The 23,545-nt window shown below is 38.5% G+C and overlaps 2 protein-coding genes across 2 annotated transcripts in view; one reads left to right on the forward strand and one right to left on the reverse strand.

Moving 5' to 3' along the window:
- LOC149082129 (adenylate cyclase type 2-like) overlaps window positions 1-14,121 on the forward strand; it is a 33,577-nt gene extending 19,456 nt beyond the window's left edge. Inside the window, exons 18-24 of the mRNA XM_089235627.1 lie at window positions 1,974-2,058; window positions 5,131-5,289; window positions 6,174-6,320; window positions 8,988-9,086; window positions 10,120-10,276; window positions 10,389-10,513; window positions 13,907-14,121. Coding sequence (XP_089091753.1) covers window positions 1,974-2,058; window positions 5,131-5,289; window positions 6,174-6,320; window positions 8,988-9,086; window positions 10,120-10,276; window positions 10,389-10,513; window positions 13,907-14,059 — 925 coding nt within the window. The 3' untranslated portion in view covers window positions 14,060-14,121. The remainder of the gene's footprint in view (window positions 1-1,973; window positions 2,059-5,130; window positions 5,290-6,173; window positions 6,321-8,987; window positions 9,087-10,119; window positions 10,277-10,388; window positions 10,514-13,906) is intronic.
- Window positions 14,122-19,695: 5,574 nt separating this feature from the next.
- Window positions 19,696-23,294, reverse strand: AGO3 (Argonaute 3). The gene has a single exon (XM_089235626.1). The coding sequence runs from the start codon at window positions 23,199-23,201 to the stop codon at window positions 20,415-20,417; it is 2,787 nt and encodes a 928-aa protein (XP_089091752.1). The 5' UTR covers window positions 23,202-23,294; the 3' UTR covers window positions 19,696-20,414.
- Between the last annotated feature and the right edge of the window lie 251 nt (window positions 23,295-23,545).

The raw sequence follows: 23,545 nt of genomic DNA on the forward strand, positions 1-23,545 counted from the left end.
GAGGCAAGCTATCAATTAGTTCCTTCATAGAGAAATCCTTATTATGTAAAAGAGCACCGAGTATTTATGGTGGCATATCATTCGAAACGTAGAAGTTCCGAACCGTTTCCTTGTGAGGAAATTATTTTCGTTAGAGTTCAGAACTAAATTCACGCCATTATGCGTCATGCCCAGTCATTTCTTAATGATAACGTAGTGATTATTTTTCAATTGTATTGAAGGAATGTTTAATAAATACCTAGAACATAAAATTTTTTTGTCAATTGGTTTTATGCATCAAATACTTCAGTAATTTTGAAACTAGATCGTATTTTAACGGGTGTAATTTACGTGCTGTAGGCATGTTGGCCTTGCCTGAGCCATCTTCAGCCACTTGGTCGAGAGCACCACGGCACTACCGAAGTATTTCAAATCGATTTCGTATCACTGATCTGGGTACGACACATTTCAGATTTGCCATTTCGGGTGCTCTTCTTTTGACCATGCTCGTAAATGGTGATTGCGACTCGAAAAAATAGCTTGAAGATCTTTGCTCTACCCCCCGTCAGTGATAAGATATTGTATAACAGGGAACTGGGCCTTCTCAACAGCATCATGAGTCCTAGGGTAAAGTGAGGATGAGGTCCCTACCCTTCTGAAAGTATTAGGCTACCCATATCCATACTTACCGCCAGGGCCTGATTTCCACATGGGCAAGTGCGACATTAGCCCAGGGCCCCTATAAATTTGGGGCCCCAAAATTCAAACGACATATATTTACTAACCAACGAAACATTTTTGACCCTTGTGGCAAGGTCTTCGTAATTCCTGCTTTGCCAGGGCCTTTTCATGTTGGAAACGAGCCCTGCTTACTGTATTTCTTCGTTTATCCACCGCACCTGCGTAAACGCCGCAGTCTAAAAAAAACATCGGCAAAAAAAAAAGTAGTTCGACGTATACGCCGCAGCTTCCAGGAAAAAATTACTACACTAATTAACATTAACTACATTAATGTTGCCTTATTTTTTCTGCGTATTCTACAAAAACGTGTTCGTGGGAAAAATATTTGGGAAATACCCTTCAAGGTTTTTTGAATATTTGCAAATGAAATTTAATTAGTTGGTATTGGAGTATTATACGATGATGTTCATAGTCAATTTCTTGAAAGATCGTGGTTTTTTGAACAAAAAAAAAGGTTCCGCACTGAAATAAGCACCATAAACCCTCAAAAATAGCTTTTAAAAACGTACGCATTTCATCGGATAGGCCAGGAAATACGGTAATTTTGAAAATCATAGCGGCAGATCTCATAAACATGAGGACCGTAGCTAAAGCCTCTGAGCGTGCCCAGGATATGGTCCATGCTTTAACCTTTTCCCACTCAGTTCCCTTCCAAACACTGAAAATAAACGATAAATAAAATGAAAATTATTTTGAAGATTACTTTGAACCTTCTTTATCACAACACTAGATAACAGCGTCACACAAGCCGATCCATACTTTTGGCCGGTGTGTGTTTATTTTATGAAAACCCTTATTTTTCAAAGAAATCGATTCAAATTTCAAATAATTTTGTTTTTGGATGTAAAAATAATTTCTGGAAAAAAAAAATCAATGTTATTTGGTTGTCTGTACACTAATCTCTTTATTCTGTATAAGTTTTAACTTTTTACATTGAAAGCTTGCCTTAAATCGAGTCCCGAATTCAAGGTGTGCCCTACCCACACAATTGAAACGGTAAGCGCAATCTTCACAAAATTATACCTGCGTACTCGTCTAGGCCTGAATAGGCTGCCTACAATTTTTTTTTTTTTTTTTTTTTGAAATTCCAACTTTAAAGGGTAGCGTGCAGGAAAGGGTCGAGACGGCCCTGCTATCTAAAAACATTTTTACACGAAATTTAAGAGATCGGTAATTAACTGAAAACTGTAATTTTGTATAAATTGATCTTTTCCTTAATGAATTGTGATTTATTTTCTTTCCTCTTGATTCAGAGTTGAAACGTGGAAAAATTCTCAGAGAAATCATTGCTTTTACTTGTCTCTCGTGGTTTTGATTCTGCACTTATTTGACAGACAGGTAAGCTTTCTTCACTTTATTCCCCCTCTCTTCTCACTTATCATTTTTTCTCCACTTTCAATTTCTGTTCTTTTAAAAATTTCTATCTTCATTTCCGATGGATCCCCCCCTTCACGGGATGGATCCCGTGTAATTTCCTGGCCTACAGGCCACAGCCCTTGAATCAAATTTTTGTTTCGAATAATATGATCTTCAAGAAATTTACTATAAATATCCTTGAATAACATTTAAACCATTTAAGCAATTTTATAAATTTCACTGCTCATTATAATCAAATACTCAGTAAAATGTCTTTTTTTTTTTAGAAGATTACTTTTTTTTGTTCAAGTGATAGTGCTTTCGCCCCTCAACTCTGAGAAAAACCAAGAAGAGAGAAATACTCTATCTTTTCTATTATTTATAGCGCATATACCTACTGTATACTATCCGAAAAGGGAAGCCAAGGAAAAGTTATGTTTGGAACACCGTCTTTCTCTTCATAACGCAAACAATAGCCGACTCTGCCCTTCTGGCTGTTGATTTACAAATCGGGGAGGTTGTAAATCAAGAGTCACAGTCAAAATGTTTTACCTACCTCTCTGGGTTCGTCATTGTCGAGGTGAGATTTCTCGTAATTGCCGAAATACAAAGCATCAGGTTATCTCGTCAATATCTTTGAGAGGGTTGAATGTCAACCAATTAATCGAATTGCGGCTCTCTTCTCCGGTTATTACTATATTTTTAAATTATCTTATATATATATACATATCTCCTCAGGAATTTTTTTTTCTTGAAACATCATATTTTTTGTCGAATTGAGACTAATTGTTTGTTTACTCGTATACGCGATGAATCTAAATCTGAAGCATAACATGGATGGCAACACACCAGTAGAACACTAACTTAGCCACAGTGGTGGTCGGCTGAAGTTGGTTTTCTGTGTCTCCCAGCTTATGAACCAACAAGAGAGGTAATACGGATATCTATTAAAAAGTATAGTATATATAAGACCAGGATTACACTATAAAAATTATTTTATAAAATTTGAAAAAATTCAACTAGTAAGATTATTGGTTGCATTTGCTCGTATGTAACCTATGAGCTTTATTGATTGGATTTTTCAAGTTTTATAAAAAGGATTTTATCAAGCTTGTATAGTGTAATTCCCGGCCTAACGGTCGAGAAAACAAGCGCCAAATGTTTCATCCCCTACTGGCGTATGTGAAATGGAGTTGCCAGCCACATGGACGACAATCTATATTCTATTACGGTGTGATGTCCTGTACTGAAAATCAATGAGATTGGTACATTCCAGATTGGGTAATTTGGTAAATTCCAGATTCTATCATATACAAGACAAGATTATTGTGTGCTCATCTACATAAGGACAATGGTGCGATTACGGACCGATTGACTGCGATGATCACAATTTTTATTCTAAATTCTTTATTGTATATATGAAATATTGCTATTTGTTATTTTCACAAAATTAACTTCCGGATACACTCATCCTCCAGGAACGCTTCGATATCTCTCTCTGAGATGGGAAGCGGGGTCCAATCCTTCAATGTTCAATATGGTTCCCAACTTCGAGGCACAAATGCGAATCGATCTCCCCTCTAAAAAGTCTCGCCACAGAGAGCAACAGGCCTACAAATGTAATTCAATCATTACACTTCACTTCTGAAATATAGATTGCAGCACTGAAAAATCAGACACAACAGTAGATACGCACTGAGACTGTTAGGTACACACACTTACACTTCCGGCACAACTCACTGGGTAGTGAATTGCTTAAGACGATAGACCTGAGTTGAGCTAGGTTTGAAAGAAAGAAAGTAGAACTCTAAACAAAAGAGCATAACTCTGACATTGAATTGAACATTGAAGGACCGGACACACCCTGCTTTCCATCTCAGAGAGAGACATTTCGAAGCGTTTCCTAAGGATGGGTGTATCCAGAAACTTAATTAAATAACAAAAGCATCATGGCAACAAAAAGATACGATCTTGGTCGTTGAGCGCTTGACCGTCCATACATACAGTTGATTGATAAATGCGTTCTAGGGCCAAACATAAAACTCACAACATACGTTTTTTGCTAATTCGTTTGAAATTCCCTAGAGGAATGTTTATGAGTTGCATGTGCGGTATTAGTGAGAGACTCAAACCCCACCGTCACCTCAGTGGTGGTCGGCTAAAGTTGGTTTTCTGTGGTTCTCAACTTCGAGGCGCTAATGCGAGCTGATCTCCTGTTAGTCTCACCACAGAGAGCAACAGGCCTACAACAATTGTTCAATCATTACTAGAGAGAGCTAGAATTTTTAGTCCTAAAAATCATCAGAATATGCTCTATAAAAAAATACATTTATATCCTAAAAAAAAAAAAAAAAATACGCAGTAAAAACCTAAAAATATACTTTCATATAAATAGGCTGACCATATTTCCTCAAGAAAAATACGGGTGGTTATACAGGAAATCGCCAATCATTGCCAAAAAAAAAAAAGATTCAAAAGATACACAGATAAAACTGCCAATAATTGGAAAAAACGATGTCAAAGGTAATTAAAATTGTCAGTTAAAGGTAATTGCAAATTGCGGGTAATAAAGCTAGGGAAGAGAGAGCTTGGAAAAAAAATCTATTTTCACTGTTATGCTGAAATATGCAAAATAATGCCCCAAAATATGAAAATATGCCTTAAATTTCAAAGATCACGAAGAATGTCTTAAAATTACTGAAAATCATGAAAAAGTGCTCTATCGCGTAAAAATAGCGAAATATGCAAAATTCATAAAAAAAAAAATATATGCTGCCATAGAAAACTAAGTCTTACACTTCACTCAAGATAGAAAAATTGTTGGCAGATGGCGGAACTATACATAACAGGCATTACACTGAAGCAAACTTCACGTACACGAACATTCCAACAAGTACCAATTCGTTAGAAGTTCCGCAGACGTGGACGAGGTGCATGTGTGGTTTAGTAGTAGTAGTAGTAGTAGTGGGAACAAAGTAAGAATTTGTCAAAAAAAAGTGAAAATTTTATTGAATTTTGCCCCTTCATTTTTCCTGGTAGTTCTGTGTCTTATAGGTTGAATACATCTGTCGGCTAGACTTCTTCTGGCGCACTCGGCTATGGGACGAAAAGAACGAAGCGAGCAGCATGGAGGTGGTCAATCGGACACTGCTGGAAAATATTCTTCCGAAACATCTCAGTCAGGCCGAACTCAGTAAAGTTTTCCGACCGGAGGTAATTTGACTACTAGCATCCTGTGTCAGTTCTCCTACGGTTTGTTGACGTGTTCCCAATAACACTCTCATAACTAGAGCCCGGATTACATGATACACCGCCAAAGCCCGAAGTTGGCCCCTTCGCGAACTGGTCAGCCACATTTTCTTGATCATTCTTTCGACCTTTCACTGACCCAGGTCACTCTTTTCGTCATTCACATGCTTGCATACCATTTCGTTCGCTCACGCGGTTGCAAACTCTCGTGGTTATTCTTTTGCTCGCTCATTGACCTGGTACCTTGCTCTCTAAGCCCCTCTTTTGATCACTTATATTGGGGGTGATATCAGTGTTTCTCAACCAACGGGACTGTCATCAGTCGAAGAAATCAGCCGGGCCTCGGGCTTCTAATGGTTGAGAGCCACTGCTTTAGATTACTCTTTTGATCCTCACGCGCCTGTAGACTCTTTAGATCACGTGCTTGTAGACGCTTTAGATAACATTTTTAATCTCTCACTTGCTTGTAGATTCTTTAGATCACTCTTTTGATAACTCGCGTGCTTGTAGACTCTTTAGATCACTCCTTCGGTCCCCCCACCGGCGGTCCCTCGCTCTCTGTGTCATTCACTGACCTAGTGCTCTTGCTCCATAGGCAGAGGTGGATTTACTGTTACACAAATTTTGCCGCCCTTCTCTCATTCTAATAAATTTCTTGCCCACTTATTAATAAAATTTTCCGCCCCTCCAAACTTACCACCCTTGACTTTAGCCCTCTAAGACCCCTGTAAATACGCTTCTGTTCCCGAGAACGCACCACGAACCCCCGTTGTAGTTGTCATCCTCGTTATAGTTGCATAAAACTGTGATGCATTTTGTTTTTACATCGTGAATACTTTTAATTTCAGGCGCCATATCATGAGGAATGCTCGTCAGTGGCCATCCTGTTTGCTTCTATTCCAAAGTTTGCACAATTCTACTGCGAGGATGATCTAAACGAGGAAGGTCTTCGATGCATTCAACTTCTCAACGAAATAGTTTTCGACTTTGATCAGGTTAATAAGCTTTTAATTATTTCCATTAAAAAGGGTGGGCGAGACGTCCTGGACACATTTTAAAAATTAATGAAAAATCAACCAATATTGACATGGAAAGGTGCCGTTTGCATTAAAATACGATCATGACCTACATTTTTTTTATATGACTTAAAAAAGTTCAAATTTTACTCGCAGGTGTCGCTTTAAAACTAAAAACTCGACGTAACACATAAAATGCAACTCAAACATTGCATAATTAATGTTTGCGTTGCGTAAAACTACCGTATTTCAAAAGTGGTGACCGAGAATATATGAGCACCTTTTCACCCGTTTTGATGTAGCCGAAAAAGGGCGCTCATACTGAAATGCGATAGTTTTATGTAACGCTAATTGTCGTAAATGCGTTTGCGTTTTATGTATTATAATGAATTTTTCGTTTTACAGCGTCATCTGTGAGTGAAATTCGAAACTTTCTTCTTTAATTTATCAAAATAAACTCTAGGTTATGGTAATTATTTTCACGCAAAAACCGCACCTTTTTATGTCGATTGGCTGATTTGTTATTAATTTTTAAAATGTGTCCAGGACTCTCTTCTCGTCCACAACCCAGTATCTTCTTCTTATAAAATTAACCCACTGAGTGGCAGGGGCGTAAGAAGCGTTTCAGACCTGTGGGTGCTCGTTTAGGTAGTACTAATTTCTTGATTGATTCCGAGGTGTGCTCATACAAAAAAAAAGTGGGTGACCGAGCATCTACAGCATGGCCCCTACAAGGGTGGAAATTTTGGGCTTTGACCCTGGGATTACACCCATCTTCTCATCCTTGACGAGAATCCAGTCCTTAAGCCCTCTCTGCGGTTTTCCAACTTCGAGGCGCGAATGCGTGCCGATCTGCCATTTGGAAAAGTCTCTCCACAGAGAGCAGGCAGACCTTCAACACGATACATACATAACATGAAAAATGCAAGCGTTTACCAACTTCACTTCAAAATATAGAGTGGAAGACAGATTGCAGCACAAGTAAGAACACAAAACAATCGTAACTCTGACAACATAGATGCGTTAGGAGCGGGCAAACACACATTTCGGCATGCAACGATTCGTTAGAAATCCCGAACGGGAATGTACAAAAAGTGGATGTACCGTTAGGTATTAGTAAAGGTCTCTAAGAACCGCGTGTGACAACGGAAAAAAAATTTCTCCTTGAAAACTCTTACTGCCTTACGAACCATCCCTAACTACACCAAATGCTCTGTCAGAATAAGTAGTTTGTACACCCCAGGGTTACCTAAATACAGAGCCCCCCCCCCCCCAACAGCCTGCCACAATTAATGTCATTTGCAGTTTAACCAGAGCCCAATTTTCCACACGAATAAGTGAAGCATTTGCCCAGGCATCAGGATTTTGCGGGACTCAAAATATGGTCACCCTATCAGTTGAATGTTTTTTCGTCAAATACATTTTTTTCGTTACTGTGATTTGTATTAGCCATTTATTAGCCCACCCATCCCCCTCTCTTCACCCATTTCAGCCGTATAATTAACACATTTATGGTAAATGAATTTTTCTGCTACAATTAGTGACATCCTGTATTTAGGATCTCAATTTCCTGCATTTTCCTTGACGAGGTATAGTAACACTAAGTATGAAGGTACAATTTTTTTATTTGAACCCACATGGATATTGCTAATATCAATTACAATAGTTGAATAATTTTTCATTCAGTTAAAATTGAATTATCAATTCTGCATGCGAACCACCTATGCCATCGTCGCGCGGACCCCACAGGTTAAGAAACGCTGCCTCGACATTCGAATTTATCGGCTAACGAAGACTTTTTTCCCCCATGATTTTTCTATCGTGGTTAACGAATATGGATTCGCTCTAACGAACATTTTTCGTTGATATGAATGCACGTACTAACCTAACGCAGCCACGTTGTGAGCTGAATTTTTGCGCCAATTATCACACACCAGAATTACTTGAAACTCGATCCCTCATAATTCGTGATTCCCCCCCCGGAATATTTTTTTCCAGATGTACTTTCACTTTTCTTTCTGAAAGTTTTGGAATCATTTTATTTGATCATTTTTGTCGCACCACGGTCATTTTCTGCAACGAGGACTAATTAGACTGGGTGTTATACTCACCGAGATGTTGGTGCACTAATCCCTTGATGTGGGGCTCCCTGCGGTAGTAATCGTTTTCTGTGGTCGTGTTTTTTTGCCACCGTTTCTGTTGTACCCCCCTTCGTCAGGAAAGTTTCTGACAAGGATGAATCGGGTATCGAACTCGCGACACCTCTAAACATCCTTTGGTACTGTGGGCGAGTATCTGGCTACCGACCTGGGCTACCGCGCCCTTCGAATCATTTCATATAAAATGAAAGATTCAACTAAAAAGGTTTTCACAGAGCACTCATTCTTTCAGTGCAAGACTCTTAGCATCAAACTGAACGGTCTGGATGACAAAATGTCCAGACCTCATTTTAAGCATGGCAGTATATGGAACGAATTAAACAATTTTCCACAGAAACCTATGAGAAACAGCGCTTCGGCTAACGATCGTGGTTTCGAAACGAATTCTCTTCGTTAGCCGAGGTATCACTGTACTTACTATTTGAATAAACGAGTATTCAAGCATATTTCTGCAAGCCCAATTTATAATTGTTCTCTCTCTCAAAAGCTCTTGTCGGAAAAAATATTTGTGAGAGTGGAGAAGATAAAGACTATAGGAAGCACATACATGGCAGCATGTGGACTGCATTATGACCAGAGTAGAGAGGTAAGTGTATTTATTACTGTTCTCCTATGCAGAATGTTGCATTAGTACGGTGATTCCCAAAGGTTCTGCCGCAGTACAACAAGCACAGACGTAAACTTATTGGAAATATTGAGGGGGCTCAAACACAATATTTAAATTGATATTATAAAGATGGTAGCAAATAGTGGAGGGAGGTGTGAACTCGGCGGGTCCATGGGCCCGATACAAGTTTACTCCTATGGCTATGAGACTCAAGGGAAGTGTTTCTCAACCTGAGGCCATATGGCTTCCTTGCGTTCCTGAGGCACTCCGAGGGGGCCACGGGTGAAAATCAAGTTGAAGGGGAGCCACAAAGGGCTATCAAGAAAAATTTAGATGTAAAGAAATGAAGCTTCAAGTGAAATGTGGTGGAGGGATAAAAGTGTGACTATGTTCAGAATTAAGCAGAGAGATAACCCATAGAGCCAGGACCGTGTTAACATATGCGCCCACCCGGACACAGCTTAGGGCCTTGAGTGCGTTGAGGGGGGGGGGGGGCTCCATGTTAATGAAATTTGATATTTTTTCGAAAATAAGTATGTATATACAAGTACTCCCAGCTAGGCGGGGCGTGGGAGACCGACCCCCGATACAGATAAAAATGGCCCTGCATTGAACCAGGGCCATTTTAATATCGGAAGGACCAATATATATAACCAATAATAATATATTAATATAACCAAGGGACCATCCTGGCATGGCCCTGAGTCTGATGTCAATAGGGTCCTACACGATGAGATCTGCTACCATGATTTACGAGTGTAAGTAAATACATAAGCAGTTTGGAAAAAATTAGAGTTTGCCTGATTTTACTGTCCGCTAACGGGGATGAGTGAAATATATTAAAACCCTATTCCACGGGACCAAGGAACACAAAAGTGTCCGTTAACGGAGGGTGCACGTTACTACTGTAGTAGGGCAAGGATGCCACGAAAAGTTTGGGAATCCCCGCATTAGTAAGTTTAGCAGACACACATACAATTTAGTCATGTCGATTTACTTCAAATTTATGAAGACAGGCACTCGATCCAGAAGGAACCACTCAGAAGAAAGGACCGAACAGGAAAGAAAACAGAGCAACGTGGTTACCTTAGCGAAGTTTGCAACAAGAATGATGGCAACTTTGCAGCAGCTGAATAAGGACGCTATGCAAGACTTTCAACTGAGAGCGGGTACTGGTGAAAAAAAAATTTCTCTCTATCATTAAATGTCCCGCCCCCTCTTCAAATAATTACACCATTAGAATGAAACGAGAATTCAAACTACATAACTGCCTTCTTTCAGGTATTGCTGTCGGAAAGGTCATGGCAGGCGTTGTGGGGTCCATGAGGCCACAGTATGATATCTGGGGTGATGCTGTCAATGTTGCAAGTCGAATGGACTCGACTGGAATGCCTGGACGGATACAGGTAAACATGACTAAATATTTTTCTCTTAGCCAGTGCCGCAACTAGATATTTTGTCGCCCGGGACAAGCCGGCATTTTGGCGCCCCGTGTAATGTAGAAGCAGATAAAGGGGGAATTCGGCGTCCCCTTCTGGTTCAGCGCCCGAGGCACCAGATCCGCCTGCTCCCTCCTAGTTCCGGCCCTGCTCTTAGCACAGAAATATGGAAACATAATTGTTAATATATAGAGACAACATGTAATAAAGGTTTCGAATCTCTTCATTCTAATATTACACAAGATTAATTATTAAAAATTAAAGTGTTATATGACAACATATACACGGTGTGAAGTCCCTGTGTCTTTTGAACCGTTGATAATTCAGCTGGAAAAAGTATTCAAATAGCGCGTGCCAGTTTTAGATATGTCATTCACTTAACTTGGGGCTATATATGAACTGAGTTGCAAAATTTAGTTGTATATACCAGGAGTGGCCAACTTCTGTCTCTTCGAGAGCCAACATAATGGTCAGCTACAGCGTTGCGGGCCGCACCATGTGTGACATTCCGGTGAAAAGCCGCACCTGTAAAATATCCCAGAAAACTCGCAGCTTTGTATACGCCGTAAGTAATATAGTGACGAGCAATTTAATCGCTAAACATTTACCCTGGGCTCTGTATTTCTTCATTTCTTTATGAACTGATACAAATTCATTGTTTATCTGGCTGCTTTCTCAGCTGGATACAATGCATCAAAAATTACAGTTTCCTTCTTCAAATCTTCCATACAACACATTCATAGTTTGAATTTTACAGAAACTTTTTTACAAATTTTTCTGCAACATTTTTTTCTTATTCGTGATTTCACACCCCTTCTAGGCACCCCCGTAAAGCCGCATGAGTCGAATAGAGGCTCAAAGTGATCAACGCAACGGTAGACTTACATAGGAGTTTGATCATTTGATCATTTTTTTCATGGCTAACTAGACCGGGACCTACAATTTATTGCCGATTCCGAACGTCAGCCATTTTTATACTCACCGAGGGATTGGTGCGCTAACCCCTCCCGTTGTCAGGAAAGTTATCTGACAATTAAGGACGAACCGGGTCGAGAGAAGTTTCATTATTGGGATGGAAAGCGTGTCAAAAGGAAGTCATTGTGTGGAAAGTATTCACCATATTCACCATCTTAAAAGAGTAAATACGTGATGGTACAACGATAAGCTGGATCACCACCACACTAGAGATATCTCTATATGAGATATATCTCTAATATCGTACTAGATAGATCAGCTTCACATGGATCAAGCAAACTACCTATAGATGTGAAAAGATGCGCAGGCACCATTACCTGTACGTCCACAAGACTACCACTCCCCTTCCTGAGTAAGGGCTTGAGTGCCGTATATACGGGACGAACAGCAACTTTCAGGGCTCCCCAACGTTTTCTTCATGTCGGTGCCTCTGCTTATTACCTTCTTTATACAGAATGTCGGTTCGATTTGAAGTGTCAGTCTCGTGTAACCTAAAATGCCACCGGACTGTCATGCCGAAATTCAGAGATGAATGCTTTTCTTTTTTCTTTGCAAATGTGAGAAACGACAGAGTGTCTTTTCTCTGCCCAGCAAAAAAAACTCTCTATACAGGGAAGCATTCTCCGTCACTTTCAGACTCTGAACGTCCACACTTTACTTATTCACCATTAAAAAAAGGTGCCTTTCTGTTTACTTTTGTCCAATAAACGGGTAAAAAATAAAATTTTATCAGTAAAAATGTACCTTCCAGAAAATATTGGAAAGTGTACAGAGTGCATATACATTATATATACTGTATACACACATATATATTACATGTAAAACATCATTGATCTGGAAATACTGCTGTCACTTATCAAATAAAAAATGCAACTGTGTTGTGTTTCTTCGATTGAATTTAATACCGGTTTTTGATTTGTGTGTAGCATCAAAAAACTCAATACAGTATTATATTGACAAATACGTTTTGAGTAATAATATTAATTGAATTGTCAAGTTTGCTTCAAAATTTTGACAGTTGATGTTTGTTTGCGGTAAACTAACATTAAGAAGTGAAAAAATAAATCAGAGTTAATTACACAAAGTTTTGTGCATGTTATTGATGTTAATTTACCGTACACAAACAACAACTGTTAAAATTTTCAATCACACTTGACGATTCAATTGATATTATTGCTCAAAAAATATTTATAAATATCATATTATATTGATTTTTTTCTATGTAGCGCATTAGTTGAAAACCGGTCATAAATTTCATATATCATAACAGTTATATTTTTTATTGATAGGTGACACTTACTAGTTCCAGTGTTCAGTGATGTTTCTTGCATTTTTATACAAAGTGATTACTTAATTCCCCTTGCCGCATTTTACTGCAAACCGTCGATCTTGGAGGCATACTTCCAATTTCGAAAAGTATCCAAATATAATGTGTATAGAACTCAGATACGTCATTAATGTTGCAAAGGGTTGTATATAGTTATCAAAATGAAAAAATTAACTTTTATATGGACACCCTGTTCTCACAAAAACCCAATTAGGAAGTTCTTCCCTGAAGCCAACAATAAATTCCACGTTTCTAAGTGCAATATTTGGGGAGATATTTTTGAATTTGCATAAACTTACGAACACACCACGCTTCTTTCCATGATTTACGCTTGTGTGTGTGTGTTCTCTTTCACACACACAATCTCTGCTGATTTAATTTTTTTTAAAGACGATCTCGTTCAAAATAAAGAGTAGCTTTACGAGTATCAGGTAACAAGAAAAAGTTTCCTTCTTTGACAGCTCTCCGGGTTCTGGAATTTTTAATGGATCTCTGGCGTTTGATCATGTGAAAAATTCACGTTTCTAAGTGTAATATTAGCTGAGATATTGTTGATTGATAGGTTTATGTCGGAGAGCCTCAGAAAAGTTTCAATGAACTGAACGTTAAACAATCTTTCGAATTCTTTATTTCCCTCAATACAGTTGGACCCGCTTATGGCAAAGTCGGGGAAAAAAACAACAAAAATATCCGTTGTACGCGAATTTCGTTATAAACTTACCGTCTTGATAAATCATAAATAAGCAATACGAAATTCACGGGAAATGAAACAACTTCCTATACACCCCCTTGAAACATGAATGTCATATCTGTGTACTACACGTTATTTGGGAACTTTTCTAATTGGAAGTATACCTCTAGGAACAATTCGCCAGAGAAATGTCATACCTCCTGTTTGACAGGTTATAAAGGCCAACGTATAGGCTGTCATAGTGCTGAGAAATCTCTCGCCATGTGGCACCTAAAATTTTCAATAAAATGCATTTTGTACTGAGTCTGAGAATTTGATTCACCAACCCTTACTGATTCTTATATTTGCTACGTTTTGGATATTACAGGTGACAGAAGAAGTAGCAGACCTAATAACGGCAGCTGGTTCTCAAGAATGTGAATGCAGGGGTAAAACATTCGTCAAAGGCAAAGGTGAACTCAAAACATATTTCTTGAAAACTCCCTTCGATGAGGACCACACGGAACAAACCCAACTGTAATCAATTTCTCATGTAATATTCACAATGAAAAAATTAAAGAAATTATATTTATTTACTCTAATGAAAGTTTATATTTCAACAAATCACATATACATCTCTATATTTTACACAAATCACTCCTCAACAGGGGGAAAAAATTCAACATAACTTCATAATGATGCTTACAATACTTTTGGGCAAAAAAAAAAAAATCAAATATCGAAATATGATTAATGAAATCCAAAACAATTACAAGCAACAAAAAAGACGTAATGAAATAAATCGTGCATATAAATATTTAAATGCAACTTCCAAGAAATCAATGTGAGAGATTCACTTTTTTTTTTTTAAATTCAAACAATACCGATTCAAACTTTTAGGCTTTGAACGGGCAACTTCAATTCACTTCCCTCTTTTCAACTTGGATTTTCTTTGGGGGGTTCCAATACATCATTTAATGATACCGCCTTATCCAGCACCTCTTGTGCAATACGTAAAAATAATACAACTACGCAAAATTCAATGAGACATTTTGAATGAAAAGTTATCTAAGTTCCACATTTTACAAATTGAACATCACATAACACTTTCACATACACTAATGTATATATCTTTATATGATGATATAATATGATCCAACACATACTTGACATGAAATACACAAATCTATAAGTACTACATATTTTGTGCCATTATTAATAGCTTAATACCTTTATAATTATGACAAGTTGCAAATATAATCAATCTTAAAAATATAAAATTCAAAAATTGTTCGATCAACATACAAATATAGCTATAGTTTCAGTTCAAAATACAGATGACGAAACGGAACACACAGAACAAATATTCAACTCAACTTGTTCGTAAAATTCAAAATTATCCAATTTTGAAAGCATAGGTTATTCACAATCATTTCACCTTAAATGGCCATATCTTGACGTTGCATAGGTAAAGATTCATTGAAAATTTAGAAGGAAAAGAACATTTTAGGTATTGAAAATTGTGATACAATTCCTAACAGCATTAAAATTTCAGCTCTTAAATCACAATCACGTCTAATGTCGAACCCACACGAATCTTGATCAAATCATTGCTAATGTAAATAAGTCTTAAAAATATAATCAGAAAAGAATGATTTTTCAAAAAGAATCTCAATTAACATTCGCCACATGCAAATACATTACAAGGCTCAACAAATCACATGTATTTTCTTACGTATCTACTGGCATGAAAACGATCAATGAGTTCTGGGAAAGTATTTATCCAGGAAAAACATGTGAAAATGATTTCTTTCAACTTAGTACTCTTCCCTTATAACCATGCCATACATTTTCGACACCACAAAAAATGCCTTGTTTCAAAAGAACAAATTTTTGGACATTCTAACTATATTTAACATTGAATGGGAGGCATAAATTTGAAGAAAATTTGCCAAGACAAAAAAAAAGCCAAAGTGATACAGTTGTAATGGAAGAGTACCTTTGACTTTTCCGGAACTTCCCAAAATTTCCTCCATGCTGGTGGATATGCCAACTGAGAATTTTGTATGTGCTAATACCTATTTTTTTGTTGCTATGTGTAAGAATTTATGGAACAACTTTTAAGCAGGAGAAAGACATCCGGAGATATATCAGCACTCGAGGAATGAGAGACATAGAGAATGTTCATTCGGATAGTAGTGGAATTCAGGTCACCATGGCAACTAAGCAACTGATATTGGTGCCTAATTTTTTTATGCATGACAACTGAATTCCCCAAAGCAGAATATAACCGAAATCTGAGGCGTAGAACACTTTTTAAGAAAAACAGAACATCTCCAGTCAGTCTAGGGCTCATTGCAGAACAATGCAAAACATTCTGCTTTTGGGCTGCTAGCATGGAACCCCCCCCCCCCCAGAAGTCTAGACAAAGTCTACAAATACATTATTTAGGATTTTGTCAGGAGAAAATGCTTATCACCGATGAAATTTTGCTGACAACTAAATTTTTGATTTGTTGAGTCCTCTGGAAAAAGCTGCTTTTGAAACCTAGACTGACAAAAGCTGGTAGCTTCACTCCCTGCATTGTAAGAGTTTCTGCTATTAGCAGATGAAATGCGACTCAAATGGCTTTTTGTTACAGTCATGGCAGGGAAGCTAAACAAATGTTCACCAACGATTTGCTAAGCCTGTGAAACTGTACTGCAATAAAGCCGTATAATGCTGCCATTCAAAATTCTTTCTCTCTACAGAAATTTCTAGAAGCATTGCAGTACTTACACGTTCAAAGGTTCCCTCTAAATGACATGCAATACGTTTCCGCTAATGTCAATGCAGCGTGCACACAATGCCTTTACAAATCTTTTTATAAAATCTTTATCTTTTAAAAGCTCTACGAAAAATGCTGGTTGGAGTTATGTAGATATAAATACACTGAAAATATAAAAAATATGAATCCGGATGGACATATTCCTCACTCCCACATGGGAAAGCCCGATCTAGGGTCAAAAGATGAAACATGATCAGGGAGGGGGGTTTCCAGATCCTTCACAAAATTTCAGATCTGAAAAACAAACCCTACAGAAAATACAAATAAATAAAACCACAAATTCAGCATTTTATCATTCCTTTTGTGATTAATTAACTCTAGATTCGATTCCCTGTAAATTACTTATTTTTCTAAGAATTAATGACCCTTTTCACAAAAATAAGGAATAAACGATATTTTGCCACATTTTACTATAGATGGTGAACAGCCCTGGCCTCCAAAAGGTGGGGGCTCTCAGGTATATTCAAGTCAAAAACAAAATAATATTCCGCCTTTTTGATTTCATTGGAAAATGTTCACTGAAAAAATCTGGGCAAGGCTTTTAAATGCAATGCATTTCTGACCGGTGTAAGAACTTTGCAAGGCAATTTTTCACCAACTCGATTTTAGCATGAAATTTCTCCTAGAATTTATAGTGCATAGCAACGAAATAAACCCGCAGAAGACAAACAATGTGCTCCTACAGCTATGAACACTATGCGTAATAAATCAGTAGCTTAACTGTGATCATACCAGATTAATAGATGGAGCTAATTGTCCAGGGCACTTTTGGAACAGATGCGAAGCGGTAAAGGAGCTAAAAACAATTAAATGCTAAAACAATATGGTTTTGGAAAATTTTTCATCAGCAAAATGTTTGACAGCTGATTTTCATTGTCAGCGTTGGAGTGCATGGAGCCAAAATGATGGGCAGTGCCCGACGAATCCGAAAAAAAAAAAAACTAGGGGCAACCTAATTTCTTAGTAACCCCACAAGCCTGATTTTTTCATAAAAAATGGTAATAAATCTTTTTTCTACCCTTCTTGGACTTATCAAAACCTTTCCATGTTAAAAGACACATCACCATGAATCAGAAAATTTTGTGTCATCCTTGGACTCCAGTTAAGGAATACACATAGAAAATCTTAGACCTGGGATTCGTCTAGCCTGACGACGAGTATGCAATGGGTAGAAAAATTCTCTTTCATTACAGCTGGCAGACGACTTTCCTTTGGATTTCAAAAGACTGTTTTCTTATCCATCCCAGTCACTAGTGTAACTCGCCTGTACTCATTATTGAACAAAAAGGTACTTCTTCGTCATAGCGGCGGCCTCAGAGGATGAATTGTCAAGTGACCAATATGTATCACCAAAATAGGTTGCAAAATCTAACCCAACATTTATTTTAGTATTAATAGCATTTTTGCATTATTTCATTTCTATTTCTTAATTATACTTTAATGCTTCATGAGCTTGGCAAAAATCACAACTGCAACATAATCGTATTAATGCGTGTTGATGTAACAAACTGACGAAAGTGTATCGTGGTCTGCAAATTTAAGTTTTATGCACACCCTTTCCCAGAAATTTAGGGGAATTTAACCTGCGATGACGCAGGGCTTGAGAAAAATCTTTGGAAGCAAGGACATTTTCTTTTGCAAAACATTTTTACCAGAAAAACGGGCCTTTGGTGATTTTTTTTCCCATTCTTGATAGAAACATTTATGTAAATTCCAAAAATTTTACATTGTCCTCAGATTTAAATTAGTCATCACACGTAGAAATTTTTAGATGGCATCATTGATTTTTTTAATTGCCATAGCACGTAGGATTTGTCAAGCCCCTGATATAACATTACTTCACTGGCTGTTTGGGAGAATATTACACAGGGTAACATTAAATTAGCCAGATTTTATTGAGGACATTTAATTTATAATTACACATTACAAAAAGTGCACATAGATGACATAAGCATTGCCAACTAGATAAACACAATAAATTCAAATGGTTAATTTTCCATAAGCATGGTCATTGCCAACGTGGCGACTTTTTTTTCTCATCAAACTATTGCCATTAGGCGGTCAATTCAAAATGGGCAACAAGATTTGCATACAATTTTACAGATAATGCAATTTATTTCATAAAACAAGAAATAAAATGAACAAAATATAATTAATGCAGAAAGGAAAACAAAAATTATATAAAAAGCATCTATTTACAAAGTATAATGGTTAATTTATGCTGAAAAATATACACAGGGGACACAGCAGACAGATAAGAATGATAGAATGAGATAAGGGGTGCGATAAGATAAAAGAAAAGATAAAGGGTTGCAAAAAGTAACAAAGGTGATTTAACGTTCAGGGTTGCTAAATTTGACAAGAAAAAAAAAGTTACCATGTTGGCGATGACCACGCTTATGGAAAATTAACCTTCAAATAGCAGCAATCTGGCTAACACTAGTTGCCATCTACTGACCAAGTGCAACCGCAATTACACAACTTCTTTCTCAAGCATAGGATTTATAGCTGTTGCAGCCTTCTTCAATCAACAAACAAATGAAAAGTTCCATATCAACCGACATAAAAGAAAACCAATAAATTTCGATTGTTTGTTAGTAACAGGTAGCAACATAAGATAGTAGAATGTAACCAAACTTTTTACCCGTATTCAACAATAATTACACAATATTACTCTTGATAGTGTTCCTCAAGCAAAAAAAAAACCCGAAAAAAATTGAGAGTAAGACAATTGAGAGTAGAATACACACAAATGTAAATGTAATAACACAAATGTAAATGTAATAACACAAATATGTAAATGTTGAACAACAAAAACAAAAAATAACTGTATTAAAGACGAAACTCCCCAATTTCATAAAGTCTCTGGACCATAATTAAAAAATCAACGAGAGGAAAATGTTGATTATGTTGCACGACCCGATGGTGATTTTTGGCATAGGTCACGATTTAACATGAAAGTATGATTATAAGTTATGGGACTCACAAACATTTTTGGTGACTGAATTTTTGAATATTTTGCAATTGGATAACGTTTTATTCCAATCTGTTATTATTCGTCCCACATATTGCTAGTTTGTGGCATGTTTTTTTCTCTTTTTTCACTCAGGGGATATGTATATTCACAGCTGGATGCTTATTGGGTGCACGGCAAAAGATTTGTAGTGACGTCTTGGATCTGCCAGATCTTTAGAGAAACGTTTATTTAATATATGTTATTAGTTGGGTCAGTTCCCAACGTATGGTATACCCATTTTATGCCAAATTTTCGGCTGGTCCAAAACAGTGATATGCTGGCAATACAATCCCAGGTCCTGAAACGTAGATGGTGTGTTTTTTTTTTTAACCAGCTTACTGCTGCCATATTGTTTATTCCATGTTGTTGTTTTTTTGTTTAAGCTGCTTTTTCCCTACTGCCCCCCCCCCCCCAATGCTGTATGGCTGATCACATCGATTTAATGTTTTAATGTGTCTACACCATCTAGAATTCAAAAGACAGAGAAACGTTATAGAGTTCTATATGAAGATCAGCCTTTTAGGCTGGGAGTACACTATACTATTTCTCATAATACTAAAAGTATTATTAGTACTATTTTTCATAGTACTAAAAGTATTATGAAAAATATTTTACAATACTTGAAAAAAACAACCAATAAGCCTATTGGTTACAATTGCTCAACTGTAGCTGATGCTTTATGGGTTACATTTTTCAACTTTCATAGTCTAATTCCAGCTTAATAGCCAACCAAAAACACATGTGAGGAGGGGGGGGGGGGACACACACGACCAATAAGCGCCTTAGAAAGCATGTATCAAAGAGAGATGTTAACAATGGCAAATGGATAGTTTACATATGCGAAGGTAACAAAAATATATTATATATTATGATATTCAATAGCTGTATAACAACTTTAAGCAGGTTTTGTAAATCTGTGATGACTATGAAAAATACATGTCCATGTTGCTCTTTAAAAAAAAAAATGCAATCGGCAATAATCTGCCATTCACGTCATCAAAAATAAAATTAAAAAACATTACCACACACAAAACATATGGGTACAGAAAACTCTCACAAGTAAAACAATTTGTCTGCGAGAAGAATGTTAGCATCTTTAGACAAACTTTGACCAACCAGGAAGGCAAGTTTGTGAGCATACATACAAGGTGCGGGAACCCGGATAGTCCCCGGCCAATTGTAGTATAAATGGGTGGTTTTGTACGTTAAGCGTTGAATGTGATCAGGCTGGAGTTTCGAGTTCATTTCCTTGGCCACGATGTAATGTGTGGGTGTCACAGTCCCCTGGGTGACGTGTTGTGGGACGAGAAAGAAATCATAGAAATCCCTCCGAGTCACAGTGTGATCCAATATCGACCCAGGTGCGGGATTCTCCAATCTTCCGTTCAGTCTGTTGTATATCCTAGTGTTAATACGTTTCTGTACCACTATGACTGTCAATGATGGATTATAATCAGGATTCATATTGGGAAAACAAGCTCTCAACTGAGAAAATTCATGATCAGCAACGAAATCTATCATGCCGTCGCTGACACCGTCACGAAAAATTATGATTTTGCTTGGCAACTGATGGTTAACCTCGTGATATTTTCGCAGAGCTCCCAGGAACAACATCCGGATGGCATCACCAAGTTCCTGTCCGGGCAGCTGTGACGCAGTAAGACTGTAATACCGACTTAGGTTGTGATTGAGACTGGCAACGAAACCTAGTATAGACTTACCCTTCTTCGATTTATCATGATAAGCATCCATTCCACAAACCATAACATTATTCAAAGGAACCGCCAATGTCCACAACTCGCCGCCCAACTTACAATTGATCTGTAAGGCTATCTTAATAGTCACGCTACGAATCCTCTTGAAGTTACTGATCGTTCGAGCGTTGATGACTTGAGAAGGAACTGGCATATCGATGCAGCACAGTCTCTTGACAGCACTGTAGCGATCGTCCCGAGGATTGGGAAACACTATAACCACCATCTGGGTCCTTGGATCAACACGCTCCCTGAGGACACGGAGATAGGTGTCGGTGCGATCATTGTCGATAGCACATCGCATTGGTGCATTCACCCTGATACCCAAGTTCGGGCAGACATTCTGCAGCATATTGATGAAGTCGCCAACAACTTTCTGATCCTTTTTCGTAAACACGATCAACCAATTCTCGAAATTCACAGGAACCAAGACTTCGTTCCGACTAATATCCCTGTCCCAGTTTGCAGTAGGTGACGAGAAACTTGAATTCTTGGCGATTATATTTTCTGGTTCTAGGAGTCTACCTTCGACTTGAACGGTCGCCGATTCAAACTCTAAATTCCAATCTTCCAACACTTTTTTGGCATCTTGAACAGAATTGATGTTATCGATGAATCTCTGAAGGCACATATGCCTCTGAGCAGGAGAAATTTTGGTATGGCTAGCTATATCCTTCATGACCAAGAAATCGCTTCTCATGTCATCAGTAAGTCCCGTCATGTAGCACAGCTCTGGAATGAGACACAGCATCTTGTCGCTCTCTGCATTTATCTTCTTGTCTGGCTTGTTGATCAGTAGAGGCTGGTCCATATTCTGGATCTTAATATCGTAACAACGTTCATAATAATCGCAGAAAGAGATCTCTTTCCCATCACGAGTAGTGAAAGTCGACATGGGATTCATATTCCAATTTATATCATCAACCCGGTACGTTCTGTTGTTGTACCTCGTAAGAACTATCGTCCCAAGCAACATCTCCTCAATACTTTCCCTGACCCGTTGATTCCTCCTCGCCGAAGCCTCATTCATGGCCTCTAAAGCAGTTATGGTACGCAAAATCCTGAAAGACGCGTCACAACACAGCATGACCCCCCCTTCAAACTCCATAACAGCTGTGACGTACCCAGGCCATATTTCTAGACGGTGCTTGGGGATGGACACGCCGCCTCTAGGATCAAAGTAATTCCTACCAACCTGGACCATCTTCAGGACGTGCATGATACGTCGGAACAGGAGATTGAACAAATGAATCAACTCGTTCCCGGAGCTCTCCTTGATGTACCTTATCCGGACGGTGACCGGAGACTTATCCGTCGGCAAAGACGTTTGGATGTATTCAGCCACCAGCTTCACAGGGAGATATAGCTTGGCACCGTCGAAACTCTTGACGTTGCCAATGACTGCTTTGACTTCTTCCTGGTTCATGACTTTGAACCGCATATTCCTACTGTCCACGGCTGGTTCAAAGTCCACGTGGTACTCGTGGATGCCGCAGTTCTTGGCGTACTTCAATCGGACATAATTGGCTTGCAATTCGAGAGGCTTGCCGGACTTACCTACGTATCTCCCGATCTGCATTCGCTCGATGCCTTTCCCGAGACACTCGGATTCGTAACCAGAACTCGATGCTCCCAATTCGGGCGAAGGTCTCTCTTGACGTTCAGGGTCCGATATCGGCGACGGTGGACTCGCGACGGCAGCAACGACCTTGGCAGCGCGACCACGACCGAGAACAGGAGCCACTGGTTCACTTATCCCTCGATTACTTGACAATGATGCTCGGCCTCGACCCTCGGGGTGGGCAACAGGAGGAAGAGCTGTGGGTTCCCTAGGTAGGGCCGTGGCCTGGATTGCTGATCCCCGTCCACCAACGTTTTGAGATAAGATATTCTGTAGAAGAGCTGCTCTTCCCATGGGCCTGGGAATCGACTGTTGGACGTTTCCGAGTTGGCCAGCTTGTTGGTCGGGGCCACTCGTTTCGGTAGGCCTGTCTTCGCCAGGTCGCCTCGGTAGGTTCCTGAGAGCCTCGAGGAGCATTGCGCCCCTACCAGCCCTACCTATACCTTGTTGCCTTGGGTCACTCATAATTTAATTCAATGTTGTGAAATGACACATTTGATTGAGATCATAGATGGAAATACACATGCACGATCAGCGTGGCAAGAGTTCAAAACGCCAAACAACAAAAAAAAAAAGTCACGTGACTCACGTGACCCTCATTTTGCATTGCCAGATATGTTTCCGAAAACATATTGTAGTTTTTTTTTAAGACCATACGTCTGGTTCCAGACGGGACTTAAAATCTTTCTATAACTATGTGACCATATTTGAATAAAACGGGACATTCACACAGCTTACTTTTAAGGGACCATTCAATCAATGCCGTCTCAACACTTGGGCATGGCCAACACCTACTAGAGAATTTTCAT

This window comes from Pholcus phalangioides, unplaced genomic scaffold, assembly GCF_987345545.1.
Source record: "Pholcus phalangioides strain wild (caught in Gottingen) unplaced genomic scaffold, Ppha-v1.0 ptg000009l_1, whole genome shotgun sequence".
Lineage (NCBI taxonomy): Eukaryota > Metazoa > Arthropoda > Arachnida > Araneae > Pholcidae > Pholcus > Pholcus phalangioides.

Coding starts and splice junctions, on each gene's coding strand:
- AGO3 (XM_089235626.1), bottom strand. CDS start 23,201: ATGAGTGACCCAAGGCAACAAGGTATAGGTAGGGCTGGTAGGGGCGCA.